At 36.3% G+C, this 19,199-nt stretch overlaps 1 protein-coding gene across 2 annotated transcripts; it reads left to right on the top strand.

Moving 5' to 3' along the window:
• On the top strand, window positions 1-17,866 carry cul5b (cullin 5b). 2 transcript variants are annotated; one of them, XM_062432699.1, is made up of 19 exons: window positions 1-24; window positions 3,473-3,582; window positions 3,707-3,806; window positions 4,821-4,997; window positions 5,673-5,814; window positions 6,442-6,587; window positions 9,224-9,304; window positions 10,311-10,404; window positions 11,973-12,103; window positions 12,670-12,777; window positions 12,877-12,941; window positions 13,049-13,181; window positions 13,476-13,607; window positions 13,719-13,842; window positions 14,752-14,927; window positions 15,125-15,286; window positions 15,514-15,632; window positions 16,318-16,441; window positions 16,631-17,866. In XM_062432699.1, the coding sequence occupies exons 1-19, from the start codon at window positions 1-3 to the stop codon at window positions 16,823-16,825; spliced, it is 2,343 nt and encodes a 780-aa protein (XP_062288683.1). In that variant the 3' UTR covers window positions 16,826-17,866. The 2 variants fall into 2 exon arrangements, with proteins under 2 accessions (XP_062288683.1, XP_062288682.1); XM_062432698.1 differs by having other exon boundaries at window positions 10,311-10,449.
• The last annotated feature ends 1,333 nt before the right edge of the window (window positions 17,867-19,199 follow it).

Raw genomic sequence — 19,199 nt, 5'->3', positions numbered from 1 at the left:
ATGGCGACGTCTAATTTGCTTAAGGTAAGGGAGCTCCACTTCAATTCAATTTATGTGCATTTAGAAAAACAAGTAGCTGATTCGTGTCACCTCCAGTGTGGCGGCGTGATGTCGGCCTTTACCTCTCACCTGTGCACACAACATGTTGCACCTGTCTGCAGCAGGAGGAGGAGGAGGAGGAGGAGGAGGTGGTGGAGGAGGAGGTGGTGGTGGTGGAGGCTGCTGCTGCTGCTGCTGTCAGCGGTGACTTTAGCAGCATAAGTTGCATCTTGTGCTAACATTAGCTTGCTTCTTGTCAGTGATTTTTTGTTGTTGTTGCTCAAAGGGCTAGCTGGCTTAAAAACAGCAAAAGGAAAGGAGGGTGAGAGAGGCTTAAATGATGTATTAAGTGTCTGTAAATCTGCTATCATGTGTCAGTGAGTGGTGGAGAGAGATCTGCAGCTGCTCCTTAAAAAATAGGAGCTAAATGCTACCAAGAAAATAAAAAAAAAAGAGATTGTTGTAGTAGTTTTTGTGCAGCTAAAGTGAGGTTTAATCCTTCTTTCTAATTGAGTTTAGCTGAGATAGGCGTGTGAGTTTTATATTGTCAAGCAAAGAAGAAGAAGAGGAGGAGGAGACGCACACAAAATGTGTTTACATCAGGTAGAAGGAGCAGACTGGTGTTTAACATCAATCATGTGGTGGAAATTAATAAGATATTTACAGTTAATAAACTACCGAATAATAACTAGGAGTATTAAATGCAAACACAATTTTAAAAAAGTCAATATACATGCATTATACACATTGTAACTTTAGGGAAGGCTGGGCAATATATAAATATTATATCAATATTGTGTTTACATCAGGTAGAAGGAGCAGACTGGTGGTGTTTTTTGTGCATGTTTTACATCAATCACATGTGGACATAAAGAAATAAACTACCAAATAATAACTAGGAGTATTAAATACAAACATTATACAAAAAAGTCTATCTATATGCATTATATAGTTGTAGGAAGGGTTGGGCAATATTAAATCGATATTGTGATATAGACTGGATATCTTCTTATATTTTGGATGTTGTAGTATTGTAATATGGCACAAGTGTTTTTCTTAATTTGAAAGGCTTTATTATAGTAAAATAGTGTAATTTTCTTAAATGACCACACTGTCCTAGCTGTGTCTACTATTGCTTTTACCCACTTTGTCATTATATCCACATTACAGATCAATCCTGTGGTGGAAATTAAATATATTGACAGCAACTAGGAGTAATAAATACAAACTAAAATAAAAAATAAGTCCCTCTATATTCATTATAAACACTATTGTTATAGGTAGGGTTGGGCAATTTATCAATATTACATCGATGTCATGATACAGACTGGATATTATCTTATATTTTGGTTATAGTAGTATTGTAATATGGCATGAGTGTTGTCTTTTCTTAGTTTTAAAGGCTCCATTATAGTAAAATAATGTCATTTTCTGAATTTACCACACTGTCCTAGCTGTGTCTAGTATTTGCCTATATCTACTTTGTCATTACTGTATATCCGCATTACAGATCAATCATGTGGTGGAAATTAAATATATTTACAGGAAACAAACTACCAAATAATAACTTAGGAGTATTACATGCAAACAAAATAAAAATAAGTCAATATAAACATTATATTTGTAGGAAGGGTTGCACTATATTATATCGATATTGTGATATATCTTATCATCTTATGTTTTGGTTATTGTAGTATTGTAATGTGGCATAAGGCTGGCATTTCATTGCTTCTATTCACAAGATACTCAACTGGTACTGGTATAACTTTAAGGGTACTTGAATTGGTACTAGTATTGTGATTTTATAAACAATACCCAGCCCTAATTATAATATTACAATACAGACGACCTGAGTTGTCGGTAGAGCTGGGCTTTCACATTTTAACCCCTTTTAAATTTGACTAAACCACATGGACACAAAAAAACATCATTGAGCCTTTTATATATTACAACTATATTAACTGAGACATTAAAAAACATACACTAACTCATACAAAACATTGAATACAGATACACAGCAGCAGAATACAATGAGGAGACTTCATCAGCTGAGCAACAATGACCTACTATTGTCTGAGAAGAAGCTCCTTATAAACTTCCGGCTTCCACTGATTTCACTGTTAAAGTCTTTATTCATTTTTATTGCAAACAAAACCGAGACGGACGCTACAAAGTTATAATAGAATATAAAGCTCTGCCGATATTGACTTATCACAGATATACCTGTATATTATGATTACAGTAATAATCTAAAAAAGTTTTGCATTGGTTTGGTCCCGGTCTTGACTTGGTCCCGGCTTAGGTGGGTTTTTTTTCATATGCATACTGTTTAACAAATAGTTTAAAATCCTTATCACAGTGTCTCCAAGTCCAAGGTGACAACATGAACTTGAGCACGCTCGTTTTATCCAACCAACAGTACAACAGAAGAACAAAGATATTACCATTAATATCACATAAGATAAAGAAAAGCAGCACATGAGAAGCTTAAAAAAATATTTGAATGATTAATCAGTTATCAGGATAGCTGAAATCTAATTTAAATTGATTAATTAAGTACTTGTGTCAGCTCTGCTTCAATCTTTATCCACCTAAACTTACACTGGTGGGCAACAGCAAGTATATTGCTCCTTTTTTTTTTGTATTGAAAAAATATTTTGTGTCTCATACAGACAGGGGACATAAAATGATGTTGCCTCCAGATCAGAAAAGATAATAGAATAAAGATTCTCAAAGTTGATGATGATCAATTTAGTTGAGATCTGGTGACTGTGAGGCTCTGCAAGTTTCTGTATTCATTTATTCCTTTTTTTCTGTCAGTTTTTCACCCCTCGATCAAATGAGTGTCAAATCTGTTATTATTAAAGTGACAATGAACAAAATCAAGTCTTGAGCCGATAACGATGTTAGGGAGCAAAAATATTCCGATATCAATATATTGGCTGGCTGATAATGTTACTTGTGAAAAAGATATGTAATGGAGGCCGTGATAATTTACAGTTTAACAATAAACTTTATGATGTAAAATGACGTGAGTGCTCTGAAACAGTGAACTACACTGAGAATGTAATAATTATAATTTGCTATGAATTAAAAGAAAATCACACAGCACAAAAAAACAGCATATATTAAACTTGAATTAAGAAAAATGATCAAGCTACCATAAAATGCTCCCTATTTAACTTTAAAATATATATGCATTGGCACATTTTGGACAAAATATGTATAAAAGTAACACATGACAAAATAAAATAGGCAGTTTAATACGATTTAAAAGTGTTAAATTGGAAATAAAATTAAGTTGATAGTCAGTGATATGTCGTAATAGACCCTAATATATGTAGTGTTTCTCCTGTGTTCATAATATTTCACATGTTTGATGAACAATTTCACTTCATGAAACTCACTCACTTCCCACTTATCTTACTTCCAGAACAAAGGCTCCCTTCAGTTTGAGGATAAATGGGACCTGATGCGTCCCATAGTGCTGAAGCTGCTACGGCAGGAGTCCGTCACCAAACAACAATGGTTCGACTTATTCTCGTAAGTTTATCGTAAAGTTTCCGTTCTTCGGCTCGTTCATTAAAACCCTGCCTGTTGGTCGGCAGCGATTTCAGGCAGGTGACGTTGTTTTTGTGTATTTTTTTCCCCTCCTTTGCTTCCACAGAGACGTCCATGCTGTATGCCTGTGGGATGACAAAGGTCCGGCGAAGATCCACCAGGCCCTGAAAGAGGACATCTTAGATTTTATCAAACAAGCACAAGCAGTAAGACCACAATGTACCATGATGCTGTTTCATGTCTAGACTTCACTCTTGGTGTTCCCACATTCCCCCCATTAGTTCACTTTTAATGTGAAGCACTTACTGTATGTAGTTTCTAGCACTTTGAGCTGCATTTCTTCTATGAGAGGTGCTATACTACAGAAGTGTATTGCATTCATTTGAAAAAAAGTAATTTTTTCTATTTTTTGGAGTCATTTTTTTTCTGAATTAACGCGATACTTCAAAATCCTGTGAGAAGCTTTCACCTGCAAGTAACGTAAATCTACCATTGCTGCTCCTAATCTACAGAAACGTATTGCTGTTACACCAGAAAAAGCAACAAAAAAAAAGCATCAGAGCTGAACATCTAATCACATTTTAACCAATATGGTGGACCCGAGTCGCGCTTTTGCACTCCGCGCTTCAACATCAGTTTGGTCTGTAAATATTGAAACATCACAGCAACTAGTGTTCCGAAAATACTTCAGCGTGCCTGACACTGCTGTTTATAGGAGGTTATAGTTCATAAGTGTGGACGCTCACATCGTTATGTTTAAAGTTATAGTTATCGTTCTTAGTGTGGACGGCCTTTACATACCTATAATCATATCCGGATCCAACCTCTCTCTGTATTTTACTGCTGTATAGGACACATTGGTGTATACGATGCACCTCACTTTTATGTCTTATTCACTGGTTTTTACGGTAATATGAAAGTCATAGTTGGTCTCAAGCAGAGGTGAACTCCCTGTGATGTACTCCTGTACTTTCTCCGTATATCACAGTGTCATGAAATGGTCTGCGGCAGCTGTGTGGAGAGGGGCACGCATCATAGCACCTACCCTCTACTCCGAAAAACAGAAGAAATTACTTGGAAAAACAGACCTTTTTTAACTTTGCAATACGCTCCGATACTATACAAATAAAGTTATTATTACTGGCTTTAGATTGAGCAGGAGTTTAATAGTATTTGTTAAATTTACCTCACCCTAACATTTTTCTCACTCTTTTTTTTAGCGGGTGTTGAGTCACCAGGATGACACGGCGTTGCTCAAAGCTTACATTGTCGAGTGGAGGAAGTTCTTCACACAGTGTGACATCTTGCCGAAGCCTTTCTGCCAGCTGGAGATCACTCTGATGGGCAAACAGGGCAGCAACAAGAAGTCCAATGTGGAAGACAGCATCGTCCGCAAGGTGAGGACGAGTCACGGGGTTTAGTCAAATTTAAAGGGGTTAAAATGTGAAAATACATTTATGAATAACTTGCACACATTCTTTTTTTGTGGACCCAGCATCAAATTTCTGCTTTTAATCCTTTTTGAGAGAATATATTAGAGGATTGTGGCAAAAATGTCTAAGTGGTGTAACCATAAAAACTTTGTACCAAATAATTCAACTTGCTTAAAAACACTAAATTCTCAATAAAACACCACATCAACTAGTTTGGCATGATCTTACATTATAACTTTTTATATTAGATAAAGGTAATGGAATACAATTGTTCTAAATATTACATTTCTTCTGGGGAATCGTAGAGATCAGGAAACATTTACATTTATTTTAAATGAAGTAATTATTAGTATAAGTCCACTTAAATACACTGTAGGTGGATAAAATGTGTAATATTTATCATTCTTTAGTGGTTACACCATTTGACATTTTCAGGAACATTCAGTCTTACTTTTGGTCAAAAATGGTGCAAATTTCATTTTAAATAACATAAAACCAACAAGAATACAAAAATGTACATTCAAACAAACCTGATGCTGCTTTTAAGACTATATTGTAAGATATTTTTAAGTTGCTCATCATGCCAACCCTTAATTATCACTGACCCACATATATGATAATACTGCTTTTTCTCTACAGCTGATGCTGGACACATGGAACGAGTCCATCTTCTCCAACATTAAGAACAGGCTACAAGATAGTGCCATGAAGCTCGTCCACGCTGAGAGGCTCGGAGAGGCCTTTGATTCCCAGCTGGTCATTGGAGTGCGAGAGTCTTACGGTTAGAAACACACCTAGTCACACATTGTTGTTCTGATATCTGCACACAGAGAAGCTTCTAGGACCAGGACGGTTTTCTGTCATCACATAGAGTATATATTTTTGTGTCTAAGGATGATTAATTATATCAAAGACCATGTTTATTTGTTGGTACCTTTTTAGGCAACTTATTATATCAAGTTGTAACACCTTCCGCGGATCTGTGGTCTTTGTTGATCTAACCTTCCACATTTACATATTTAAACCAGGTGCGTAGCTTAGTTCAATAACATACTTTTTCTTTATTGATCCGTCTATTAGGGCTGCAACTAATGATTATATTTTTTATTATTGATTAATTATTGTGGATTATTTTCTGGGTTAGTTGCCATGAAATGTCTCCTATTCTTCTGACCATCAGCACACAAGCTAAAGATATTCAGTTCACTGTCATCGAGGACTAACTAAACCAGAAAATATTCACATTTGAGAAGCTGGAATCAGAGAATTTTGACTTTTTCTCTTTAAAAAAAACATTAAAAATTAGTAATTGATCATCAAGATATTAAATTTGACAAATCGATGCAGCTCTTCTCTCTATATCTCTTTATGATTGTTGATATGATGATTTTTATGTTCCTCTGAGCAGTGAACTTATGCTCCAACCCTGACGACAAGCTGCAGATCTACAGGGACAACTTTGAGAAGGCGTACATGGACTCAACCGAGAGGTTCTACAGAACGCAGGCGCCTGCCTATCTCCAACAAAACGGAGTCCAAAATTACATGAAATATGTGAGTATGAGTCTTGGATTTATTAAGAAGAACTGAATCTTTTTGCTCTTTGGGTGCATTCACAAAAAAAAAGTCTCATGTTTCCTTTTTTGTTAACACTAGTTAGTCTTTCCCCAGAGCACACACTCAAGACTTCCTCTTATTTCATGCTGGATTCCTGTTAATAGGGTCAAATAATTTATTGATCAAATTTAGTTTAGTTAAGTTTATTTCTGTCTGTCATTAAACTCAAATACACACTTATAAATAAAGTGTATAATCATATGTCCTTATTTTCTTCATCTCCCTTAGAAATAGTGGCAAACCAAAAGGGAAAAAGTGAATAAATAAATAAATAATTAAAGCAGTTTATGAGTAAAAAGGTGTAGACTGAAGCATTTACTTATAACATCCACCTTTTTAAAAAAAAAACGTTGGTCATTAGATAGATCCCAATGTGTTCTTAACTAATTCTGATCATACAAGAGTTCGGTGACATTTAGAGTTTATTCACCGTTCTACAGATGCTTTTTTATTATTTTTATTCTAGTGAACATACACAGGAAAAAGTGGTCCAGAGTGTATCAAGTGATCCTTCAGTGCAATGTGTGACCACTTCCCTAAAATTGCCTCTTTGCTCCGAGCACTTCTTAGGAGTTTCATAAAAGTTAACACTGACAATATAGAGCTCCTTTGTCTCATTAGTCATGACCTTTTTATAGCGGTATAACTTTAGTACATTCATGGAAAATCTTCCTTCATGCATGCTCTTTTCCAGTCGGGGAAAACAACACCATAAAGATGAGATATAAATAACATTTTATAATAATTATCGGTCAGTTGATGATATAACAGATCCTTAGAAACCTATGCCATCACACATAATCCGGTAAGGAGTTTAAATATGACCTTACTGTATCCCACAGACCCTCCAGGTCCGGATCAAAGCGTCTTAGTGTAGCGGCTGCTCTTTCCACCCCAATTAAATCAATTAATTCTTCCAACCAACTACTTAAACTAAAACAGTTTAGCGATTTCATCCTCTAGTTCATATAATGTAATAATATGTATAATTTTACTACATGTATGTAAAATCTTATTTCGTGCATGTTCTTTGTTGATCATTGTTATTTTCTAGCTGCTTTCTATCCAGTCAAATGTGGAAAGCAATGCCATAAAGATGAGATATAACTAACATTTTATAATAATTATCAAGCAGTTGATAGTATAAAAGAGCTGGAGAGGCAGTAATTTCTTGTCCCTGTTCAAACTGTTTTATAATCACTTCTTTCAACCGTTCTTAGGTCTCTATCTGTCTCCCAGTGTTCTCTCTGCTCACACCTTCAGTTCAGTTTGTAGTAAATATAGTAAACGCTGCTCTGCCCTCAAATTTTTACTACACAAAGCAGAAACTTGAGACTTAAAAAGCTTGTATTCCCTGTTCAGGATGATCTTGGCAATAAGCCAGCTGGATGAATCACATGAGAAAAACAGGATCAGGGTCGTTCTTTTCACTCCTCCTCTCGTACTTAAACAAAGCAGAAGCGTTGTGTCAGTTTGGTTTAAGGGTTAAATACTGTGTGTAATATGTTAAGGTGGTGAGTGTAGATAGGTGTCTGCAGGTCTCATTTTTCATCTTGGAAAGTTTTTGCACAGTTTATTTGATAGGGGCAATGCAAGTTAACATAGTTTCACTTCCACTCCTTACAAATAAATTGAAGTACTGATGTTCTGCATACACAGATTATTGCTATTGATAGTTTCCAACTCCAACTCAAACAATCAAACTTCATTTATATAGCACCTTTCATACAGATTAACATAGTTCAAAGTGCTTCACAGTTGACCAATGCATGCAAGAAAACATAAGATAAATATATACTTAAAAAAGCATAAAATGTTTAAATAAAGTAAAATAAGAGAAAATAATAAATAAATCAACAAATTAAAATAAGAGAAAATGGTTTTTTTTTAAAGTTAGATTAAAAACGAAGTAAAAATAGATTAAAAAGTCAAATGAAATAAAAGAGTAAAGTTTAATAAAAAGCTAGACTAAAACTAGGTTTAAAAAAAGAGATAATCAGAAGACAAACCAATAACAAGATGAAACGTGGAAATGTTAATAAAATAACTAAAAAAAACTCCCGTCCCTCATCAGGCTTTCAGTAACAGAGAGAAAGAAAAAAAGTATAAAGTTACATACAATGTACAAAACATACAAAAACAAACAAAATACACAAATCATAAAATAATTGCACTATTAAAAAAAAAGAAAAACAATTTGATGGATTATGTTTGTAAACAACCCCACTACTCCTAGTTTTAGTTTTCTTCATGCAGTTGTACTGCACATATGTAAATATCTTATCTTGTGAAATCTTAATCTCTCTTTTGATCTTCCTTTTAATAATCTCAGTTTTCTTTTTTTTTCTTTGATTAATGTAACCCTTGCACTAGAGAGTGCCTAGAATAAGCCCCCTGAGGGGTTTTTGCACTTCTTCATCACATCTTATGTTGCTTACATATATATAATCTGTATTATTTGTATATGTGTAAACTAATAAAAATCTAAATCAGGGTTTCTCTGAGCGATGCTGCGAGTTTTATGTGAAATGTGAAATAAATGTGCATAAATGTTGACGTGTATTTCCTACCAGGCTGATTCAAAGCTGAGGGAAGAGGAGAAACGTGCACTGCGATACCTGGAGACGAGACGTGACTGTAACTCTGTACAAGCAGTGAGTAGTATGACACACACACGCACGCACACACACACGGCTTGTTATACAGACTGCAGCTGAGTCAGTAACTCCATTGTTTTGGGTTTGCCGTTGTGTAACTGCAATTTCTCTTGTACGCACATTGTTATATTCTTTTTGTAAATTTAAATTTTATTTTATAGGTTATTAATTTATTTTTTTATACGTATTTTAAGAAGTGTGTAAGTGTAATTGTTGATTTTGAGGAAATACGCTTATTTCTTTTCTTTTTAACAGAGATTAGAAGACAGATATCAATCTCACTTTTGCACTTTAAGTATCTAAAAATGAGTTTTAGCTCACTGTGTAGCTGTCCGACTTCAAATTTACTGTTTTAGTTCGCTGTCGCAGAGAGAAAAAGCTCTTAAAAAACTTTCTGTACGATACCTGCTCAGCACCAAACAGGCAAACAGACACAGTTAGCTGTAGACTATTTGGTGAATATAGTGAAGCATTTAGTAGCTACAGATCCAGATATTTCCCTCAGGAGTTGTTAGAGAGTAAAAACAGAGCTGAAAGAGAGTGAATATTGGACTTAAAATCAGCAGGTGGACAGAAACACGACTTCGAATGAATAATAACGTTGCTCCATAACTACTACATGTGGAAATAAGCAGCTGTATGCTAACAAATTCAACTAATCATCTGATATATATGCTATGTTTTATGATGGGTGATATTTTGATGTTTCTGCTGCCCCCAAGTGGCCAAAAAAAATCAGTTAATGTATCTTTTTAAGTCATCAACTGTATTAGATATACATGATGGATGTTTAAACTGTTGTTGATAAATTGTTAGTAAAAGAAAATCATAAAAATTAAAGCAATATTCTCATCTCACTCTTGTAATTAAGACATTTAAGTCCATTTCCCCAATATATTAGAATGTTATTTTTCATTTCTGCACACACTCCGTCTCTCATGTATTTCTACTGAATTGTTTTCCTTCTGTTTCCTGTGTGTTTGTGTTTTTTTTGTCTACCCAGTTAATGGAGTGTTGCGTGAATGCACTGGTAACATCATTTAAGGAGACCATCTTAGCCGAGTGCCCCGGCATGATCAAACGAAATGAGACAGAGAGTGAGTACGGCAGGACTGCTCCCACCAAAGGCTCAGCCAGCTCAGGTTTGCACCAGGAAATAGACCTGACCAAACCTTTCTTGTCTAGCATCTGTCCAACATCAATGTGTGTCGCCACCACGCGTGATCTGACCGGCTTTACTAATCTTATTTTAATTTTTATGTATTTTTTCTCTACATTTTATGCATTTTTTGAGCTATATCCCTTAAATGAAATGTGCACTATGAATAATGTTTATTATTAGTAGTATTATTAATCTGATTAGACTGAGCAGTCATTACTTAGAGAGGGTTTCTGCTTTAATTTTAAATTTAAACAGTTAAAAAGATCATTATATAATCATCATTTTCAATAATAACATAAGCATGAACCCACAATCAAGTACGTTGGTAAAGAATAGATAAAACACTTTCTTATTTTATTAAATGACTTGAGTGGAAGATATTAAAACAGGAAATAGGACCTCAGACATTTGGGGGAAACCAGACCAGGATTTGGGGTTTTTAAATATTAAAGTGGCTTTAAAGTCACCTCGTCACTTTCATCCTCAACAAAATCGTTGTGTCAAAAATGATGCAAGAGCTGGGTGAATTTTTTGATACCTTACTCTCAAATGTTTTTATTTTCATCAAATCAGACAGTTAGTATAAGATTGTAGGTTCAGTATTTGACAGTTTTTGGACACATTTCAGTCATCATTTATTATTATGTGCTGGAAACATGCAATATTTTTATAGAATATACACACTTAACAATAATTTGTAAAACATCAGTCCACATTCTTTGTGCACATACATTTCAGTTCAGTTTAAAACACACTTAGATGTCTTAAAAGTAGCTTATGAACATCATAGCAACATTTATTTTTCTTTCCAAGATAACTTTTATGATTCAAATGTAAAAATATCCTCAGATTAAGTTTTGAGAATAAAGTGAGGAACATTTTCATAATTGTCTTCTGCTCAGTTTCGAGGATACATTAACCACCCTTCATTGTTGAGTAATGCAGTTTTGTGTGTGTGTGTGTGTGTGTGTGTGTGTGTGTGTGTGTGTGTGTGTGTGTGTGTGTGTTTTGTGTGTTGTGTGTTGTGTGTTGTGTGTGTGTGTGTGTGTGTGTGTGTGTGTGTGTGTGTGTGTGTGTGTGTGTGTGTGTGTGTGTGTGTGTGTGTGTGTGTGTGTGGTCTATGCTCATGCGGTTTAAAAGTGGACAAAGGGCATGCACAGTAATGGATTTTAAAGTAGCCCATTTTCTTCTGTTTTTTTTACTGCAGTTTCCAACTAAAAGCTTAGCATTCATTCAATTTGACACATCAAGTAAATTGCCCTTGTAGAGCTTCACTTAATCATACATTTTCATTATCTAATATCTATAGATTTCCTCGTTTGATCAATCATTTAATCTATGAAACCTATCAAATCAGACCAGACCATCTTTAGTGTCTCTATAAGAGCTAATAATCTGTCTGTAGCAGGTACGTTGAATTGTAGTTTACTGTGAACTCTCTCAAAGCTCACAATCCTAATCTAACTAGAAAGTGATGATGTGTTTTTTTTCCTTCGATTGCAGAGCTGCATCTCATGTTCTCTCTAATGGACAAAGTGCCCAGCGGCATCGAGCCCATGCTGAAGGACCTGGAGGAGCACATCATGAGCGCCGGCCTGGCTGATATGGTGGCATCCGCAGAGACAATCACCTCAGTGAGCGTCACACATAACTAACTGTATACACCCACTAAATGCAGTCAAATATTTATAATAATTCTGTTTTAATACAATTTGTTTTGATTATTATTTATAGGTTAAAAAAGTACAATACCAGTACCAATCCAAGTACCTTTAAAGTGATACTGATACCAATTGAGTACTTCATTTGATACCCATCATGTGAATAGAAGCATTAAATTGCATAAAATGCCTCCATTCCTCCACTTCAGGAAGTCGCTTCAAATGAGCAAATTTCCTTTTAACCCAAAATTAACCCCAAATAATTAAAATTGCAATCATGAATGTTTGGATTTTGATATCCGCTGTGGCCACTTAATGAAAACGGGCCTTCTCCTGGTACTGATGCACCAAATTGACAAATTTGATTGAAAGATATAAAGATATTTAAGTTATTGATCTTTTTATCTAACTCTCAACAAGATGAGGATAAGATCTGAAGTCAGTTTCTGGTCATTAGCTGTTTGTGGCTCTTTCAACCACGTTTCAGTTGATTGAAGTTTAAGACTGTCATCATATTTTTTGGTTGTTCTTCGTTACAGGACTCTGAGAAATACGTGGAGCAGCTGCTCACCTTGTTTAACCGCTTCAGTCGACTGGTGAAAGAAGCCTTTCAGGACGATCCGCGCTTCCTGACGGCGAGAGACAAAGTGAGCTCAACTCTTACCAACTTGTCCATCACTGAGGGATCCACCTGTCAGGATATGTTCTTAACTCACTGCTCTTCTGTTTTTCAAACCTCTTTGCAGGCTTATAAAGCTGTTGTGAATGATGCCACTATATTTAAATTAGAACTTCCTTTGAAACAGAAAGGGTAAGAGATGCCTGGCCGTGTGAAATAAATGTTTTCCTTTGATTTATTATAAAAGTAATACATATTGTGTAGCTGATACACTTCTCTTTCCTCACCTGTGTTTACAGGGTGGGTTTAAAAACTCAACCGGAGTCCAAGTGTCCAGAGCTGCTGGCCAACTACTGCGACATGCTCTTGAGGAAGACCCCACTAAGCAAGAAGCTCACTTCTGAAGAGATCGAGGCCAAGCTCAAGGAAGTGGTACGCTCCACCTTATTGTCACATCGTAGTCATTAGCCCTGTTTATATTAGCCGTGTGGTTAGCAGTGGAGCTGAAGGTGACAAATCAATCAGTCAATCAAATTTGTGTAGTTCAAAGTGGGGAAATAGGTTAGACATCTTCCAAATGTGCTTTGAATTATTGATTAATGGATTCAATTTGCTATTTTATAAGAAAAAGTTGCAGGTAAAAATAATTGATGCAAAAATCCTTCAATGGTTCCTCTTTAAGGAATAGATAAATATAAAAGCTAATTATCTGTGCGCTCTTTGCAGCTGCTGGTGCTGAAGTACGTCCAGAACAAAGACGTCTTCATGCGCTACCACAAAGCCCACCTGACCCGCCGACTCATCCTGGACATCTCAGCCGACAGCGAGATCGAGGAGAACATGGTGGAGTGGCTCAGGGTACGATCTGGAAAACTGCTGACTTTTCTACTAATCATAAAAAGTTGTTCTTATTTGATTAAATTAAAAGTAAAAAATGTCAATAAATTGTGTTGTAATTTGTGCTAACAGGAAGTAGGAATGCCAGCTGATTATGTCAACAAGCTGGCCCGGATGTTTCAAGACATCAAAGTGTCCGAGGACCTCAACCAATCGTTCAAAGAAATGCATAAACATAACAAGCTCGCTTTACCAGGTAAGAGATACAAGTGCACCTCACTCACATTACTTCATGTACACGGTGCAGGCGAGTAAGTCTTCATTACGTTTAAGCAGCATGTGACCAGTGAATACTTACAAAAGTTGTATACAAATTATACAAAGTATTAATTAGTTGTATTTTTCCATCATATGACTTATCATTTAATTCAGTTTATCTGTCAACTAAACACTATAAATAATTCCATACAGAGAAAAGTACTTAAACATCTTTAAGAACAACAACTTTAAAAGAGTAGGTTAGCGTTTTGGGGAATGCACTTATTCACTTTCTTGACATGTGTTAGCTCGAAATAATCCACAACTTGTCATTTTTACTTTGCAATTTGTTTTTACGAACAACATCTAACTTTTGATTAATGAGCTTAAGATGTGTTGCTGGCTGTTATCCTCTGTTTTCAGTCTTTATGCTAAGCTAATCTAAGTATCTCCTTTTTTATCTTATTTTTCTTATTCAGTTTGTCCTTTTTTACATTTCACAAGTCATATTTTTTAAATTTATGTGACTTGCATCTTGGTGTGCATTAGTCTCCCAATCCATATTTACCATCCTTGGCATTTGTCAAGCACTTGGAATTGTATTGGACTTGTGTGAAAGGTGCTATATCAATAAACTTTGATTGATTGATTTGATATTTACCCATAGACATGAGAGTGGTTTCAATCTAATCAAATTCTTGGCAAGAAAGCAAACTTATTTCCCAAAATGTTGGAGTATTCCTTTAAATCAGTACTACTCAAAGTTTCACGCAGCAAAATAATGACACATTTGACAGAATTTGCTAATATTAAATTATTTTAATAATTACAACATGAAGTGTGAGGTGTGAGAACTATAAGCAGTTTTCATTCAGTAACAAATATGTCCTTGTTCATTCCCCTACAGCCGACTCGGTCAACATAAAGATCCTGAATGCTGGAGCGTGGTCGAGGAGCAGCGAGAAAGTCTTTGTGTCTCTACCTACAGAGCTGGAGGATTTGATACCAGAGGTAGAAGACTTCTATAAGAAAAACCACAGCGGCAGGAAGCTTCACTGGCATCACCTAATGTCCAACGGCATTGTGAGTGCACACACACACACACACACACAGACACAGAAACCCTCTACATTACTCGGAAAGCTTTAAAATTAAGTCACATTGTTCCAGTTGACCTCACCGGACCTGCTTAGAATTTGTTCCACACCACCAAAATCATCAGATTCAGTGAAATAAACGTGGGAAAGTGGACTGAAGAAAAATATCCCTCCTTTCTCCAGATAACCTTTAAGAATGAGGTGGGTCAATATGACTTGGAGGTGACCACTTTCCAGCTGGCCGTGCTGTTTGCCTGGAACCAGCGGCCCAGGGAGAGGATCAGCTTTGAAAACCTCAAGTTAGCCACGGAGCTGCCCGACGCTGAGCTGCGACGCACTCTCTGGGTAAAGTGAAGATCTCATTTATAAGAAAAATTATGAAGATAAAATTGTCCTTCTTATTTTTAAATGAACTGGACCAAGGTTAGCAGCAATTTGGCTCCATTTCGTCATAAATCAATCAGCAAGTTCACATTTTTAAACAACAGATTTAGTGTTAGCTCTGAGTTTTATAATTGCGGTTCTTCTTTTTCCTCTGAACCATCATACTTTTTTTTCCTTTTTCCTGGCAGTCTCTGGTGGCGTTTCCCAAACTCAAGCGGCAGGTGTTGTCGTACGACCCAATAGTGTCGTCGCCCAAAGACTTTGCTGAAGGAACACTATTCTTCGTCAACCAGGAGTTTTCTCTCATGTAAGGAACGTTCAATTAAAGGGGAACTATTATCTTTATTTCCTGCTCTATATTTTTAGTTTTGGACTCCACTAGAGTAGCTTTGCATTATTCACAGTTTTTTTAAAAACCCTCTTATACTTAATTTATCTTTTACCCGCCCTTTTATGCAGCCCGTCTGATCAGCCTCTCATGTTTAGCCATGTTAAGTTACCGCTGATGACAACCTTTATATTTATTAAAAGCTTTTTAAACGACTAACAAATGGAAGGCTTTTATTGTGAAGAATTTACAGGAAATGAATGCCTTTCAGCAGACTTTCAGGAAAAAAAACGGCCAATCAAAACAGAGTTGGCTCATTGAGAGGGGGGCGGGTCCTTAAAGAAACAGGAGCGAAACCTGCTTGTTCGAGACAGAGGCTGAACTGAGGGGCTGCATAAAGGGCCAGTATAAAATAAATAAGGATTTTTTTTTTTGGAGCAGTGAACCATGCAGAGCTTCTCTAGTGGAGTCCAAAAATAAAAATATAATGCAGTCCCCTTAAAATTGTCAATATTTGCATATTTAATGATTCTGAATTTTTTGAGTGTTTACTGATTGCACAGGTGTATAAATGAAGTAACCTTTAATTTAACAACTCTTGACTTGTACATTAACCTAAAGCATTGGTTTGTGTGGTTTTTTAAAATATTATTTAACTTTACAGAAAAAACTCAAAGGTCCAGAAAAGGGGGAAGATTAACCTGATTGGTCGGCTGCAGCTCACCACAGAGCGAATGCGAGAGGAAGAAAACGAGGGCATCGTCCAGCTCAGGATACTAAGAACACAGGTATGAATAAGAGTTACGACACTGCTGCTCTCTCCTTTCGTTATGTAACTACACCCACTGTGAATAAAGGGTTTCACCTTCCATTTAAATAAACATCTATGGTTATATAAGTGTAAATTTAAAAGGGCTGCGATGTAATCTGTTTTTCTTTTTTTCACCACACCCTCCTTTCTCTGTTCCCACGTCCAGGAGGCCATAATCCAGATCATGAAGATGAGGAAGCGCATCAACAACGCTCAGCTGCAGACGGAGCTGGTGGAGATCCTAAAGAACATGTTTTTACCACAGAAGAAGATGATCAAAGAGCAGATCGAGTGGCTGATAGACCACAAGTACATAAAGCGGGATGAGACCGATATAAACACCTTCATCTACATGGCGTAGCGCAGCACATTAGGACAACTTGTGTTGACTTTGGTTTCAGTGGTTTCAGGCCTGATGGACATTAGAATACTTCCAGGCTCCCCGTCCTCTACTTTCAAAAAATAAATAAATAAATCCAGTTTTGTGCAGGGAGGCATGAAGTTAAGACTGAGCACTACTTCAAAAAAAAAAAGTGGAACTTCCTGCCTTAAAGTTGTAAAAAGAAGAATGCAAAAGTTGCTGTGGGAGTCTGCACCAAGTGGTTATAGCTGTACTTTAGTTGGAGGGAGTTTCCTTGCTGTCCAGATGTAATTGTTAATGTTTCTTTTGTTAGAGCTTTTTTTTTTTTTTTGGGGATGCCATGTTGCATCTCCAGCACCGTGATGACATCTGGGCAGCTACTACAACACTCCTGCTCAATGCTTGTGCAAGTCTAAAGGCATGCTGACAGGGGAAAAAAAGCTGAGGAACTTCTCAAAAACACCTGCAGTCCAGTTTCAATCCATGTCAAAACCCAGACCATCTGAACCTTGAACAAAGCGGGACCCTCTTCACTGAAGAGACGACACTGCTCTAAACCGGATAGCCGTTTTTTTGTCGCGGGGAGGGGCAGGGGGCGCCCCTGATGTTGTCGTGTCTCTCTGCTGTCATAGTTAAAGTGATCAAACACTTAATCCAGACATTCAGTGTGTATAAAGAAAACAGATAAGCACTTCACAGTTTGCAGGACTGAACCAGACAACAACTCTAAAACCCCATTGAGCCTCTGTCCCCGGGTTTTAAAAAAAAAAGAAGAAGAAGAAGAAAAAGAAGACCAATATGGGGGGGAAAAAGACGAGTATATTGCTGTAATCCAGAATCTGATTTCCTCTTCCAAACGTCCCTGGGGACAGAGGTGGTAGTGGAGTCTAACTGGGAGCTTGCTCATGTTTGCGACAGCCCTCTTTTTTGTGCAGGAATCCTGGGAGGAGAGGCTGAGGTCAGTATTAAACATGGTAAATACTACAATTCAAAGCTACAGGAGAGTGTATAATGAAATGATTAAATAAACAGCACCTTATTATAAAAAACATGCAGGCTTGTCATTCATCTTAGCTCAGGTGTACACCAGAAAACATGTATTCATCTTTTTTTGTTGTTGGTGTTTATATAAATGGAATTATTTAAGTTTTAACAGGACCTCCACCCATTTAACACTTAAAGTTATTAGCTCAACATTTTAGGAAATATGGTTTGTAAGAGTAAAATAAGGAGATAGTTAGTTAGTTAGAACATATTTTACACAGCGTACTAACATTAGTATATTTTAAGACATAGGGCTACTCTTTATGCTAAGCTAGGCTAATTGGATGCTAGCTGTAGATTCATAGTTAAATAAGAATTTCCTAAAACTGTTCAACTTTTCCTTCAAAGGTCCTCAGGAAGAAAATAACTTCAGAAGATTAAATTTATAACAGAAAGCCTGTGTTACAAACTGGTGGCATGAAGTTTCAAAGATGCAGTAGAGGAGATGCATTATGGGAAATGTAGTATCCAGTGTTTTTGGTGCACCATCCATCATTGGAACAGAGAGTCAGGATATCTCGACCTCTGCTGCTTTGATTTTTAACTTTCTGTCTTTAATTTATCTCATATGAGTCCCCAACTTTATGGAAGTGCAGTACTACATTTTTGGAGTACTCCTTTAAGTTGTAGATATACCATTACGCAAAATATTTTAAATGTCGTTCTAATTTGGTGAGATTATACTCGAGGTTGAATCAGTTGATTACACCGTAAGGAAACATGCCTACATAGCAGCATCAGTAGTTAATGATGCCACAGATGTTCTCCAGCCATGAATGTCGAACAAACTATGTCTGTAGCCATATTTTCGGGACGGATACGAGTACCTTATCATCTCAGAAACCATCACTGTCCACATTTTCAATTTCCGTAGTTAAACTTAAAAAAAGAAAAAAAACTATTTAGTGTGAACAGTCAACTCTGCCGTTCTCCCTCCTGTATAATTTTATTCCTTATTCCATTAATTGAGCGAATGTTGCTCTTATTTCTACCAGCAGGTGGTTCAGAGGTGAACAGTAACCACATCAGCTGTTACCCTCAGAGACTGAAGAAAGGTTTTACATTACAAAACTCTGGGAAGTATGTCAATGTCTCAACTTCTGTTAACGTCATTCTACTAACTGTAGTTTTGTATTATACACGTACATGTTCTTACCCTTAAACACATGCCCTGGTGGATGAAATTTGAGGAAGTTCTGTTTTTAAACCCACCTCAATGAAATATAAGACATTTTTCACATGATTTCTCCAAATATAACATGTTGATGTCAACTATCTTCTCCATCTTAGTTGCTAAAACACAAAGTATGTTATGGGACCACCAAAGTAA

Source organism: Scomber scombrus, chromosome 14, assembly GCF_963691925.1.
Source record: "Scomber scombrus chromosome 14, fScoSco1.1, whole genome shotgun sequence".
NCBI classification, from domain to species: Eukaryota; Metazoa; Chordata; class Actinopteri; order Scombriformes; family Scombridae; genus Scomber; species Scomber scombrus.
Note: the sequence above shows the minus strand (reverse complement) of the source record. Positions and strands in the feature narration are given on the sequence as shown.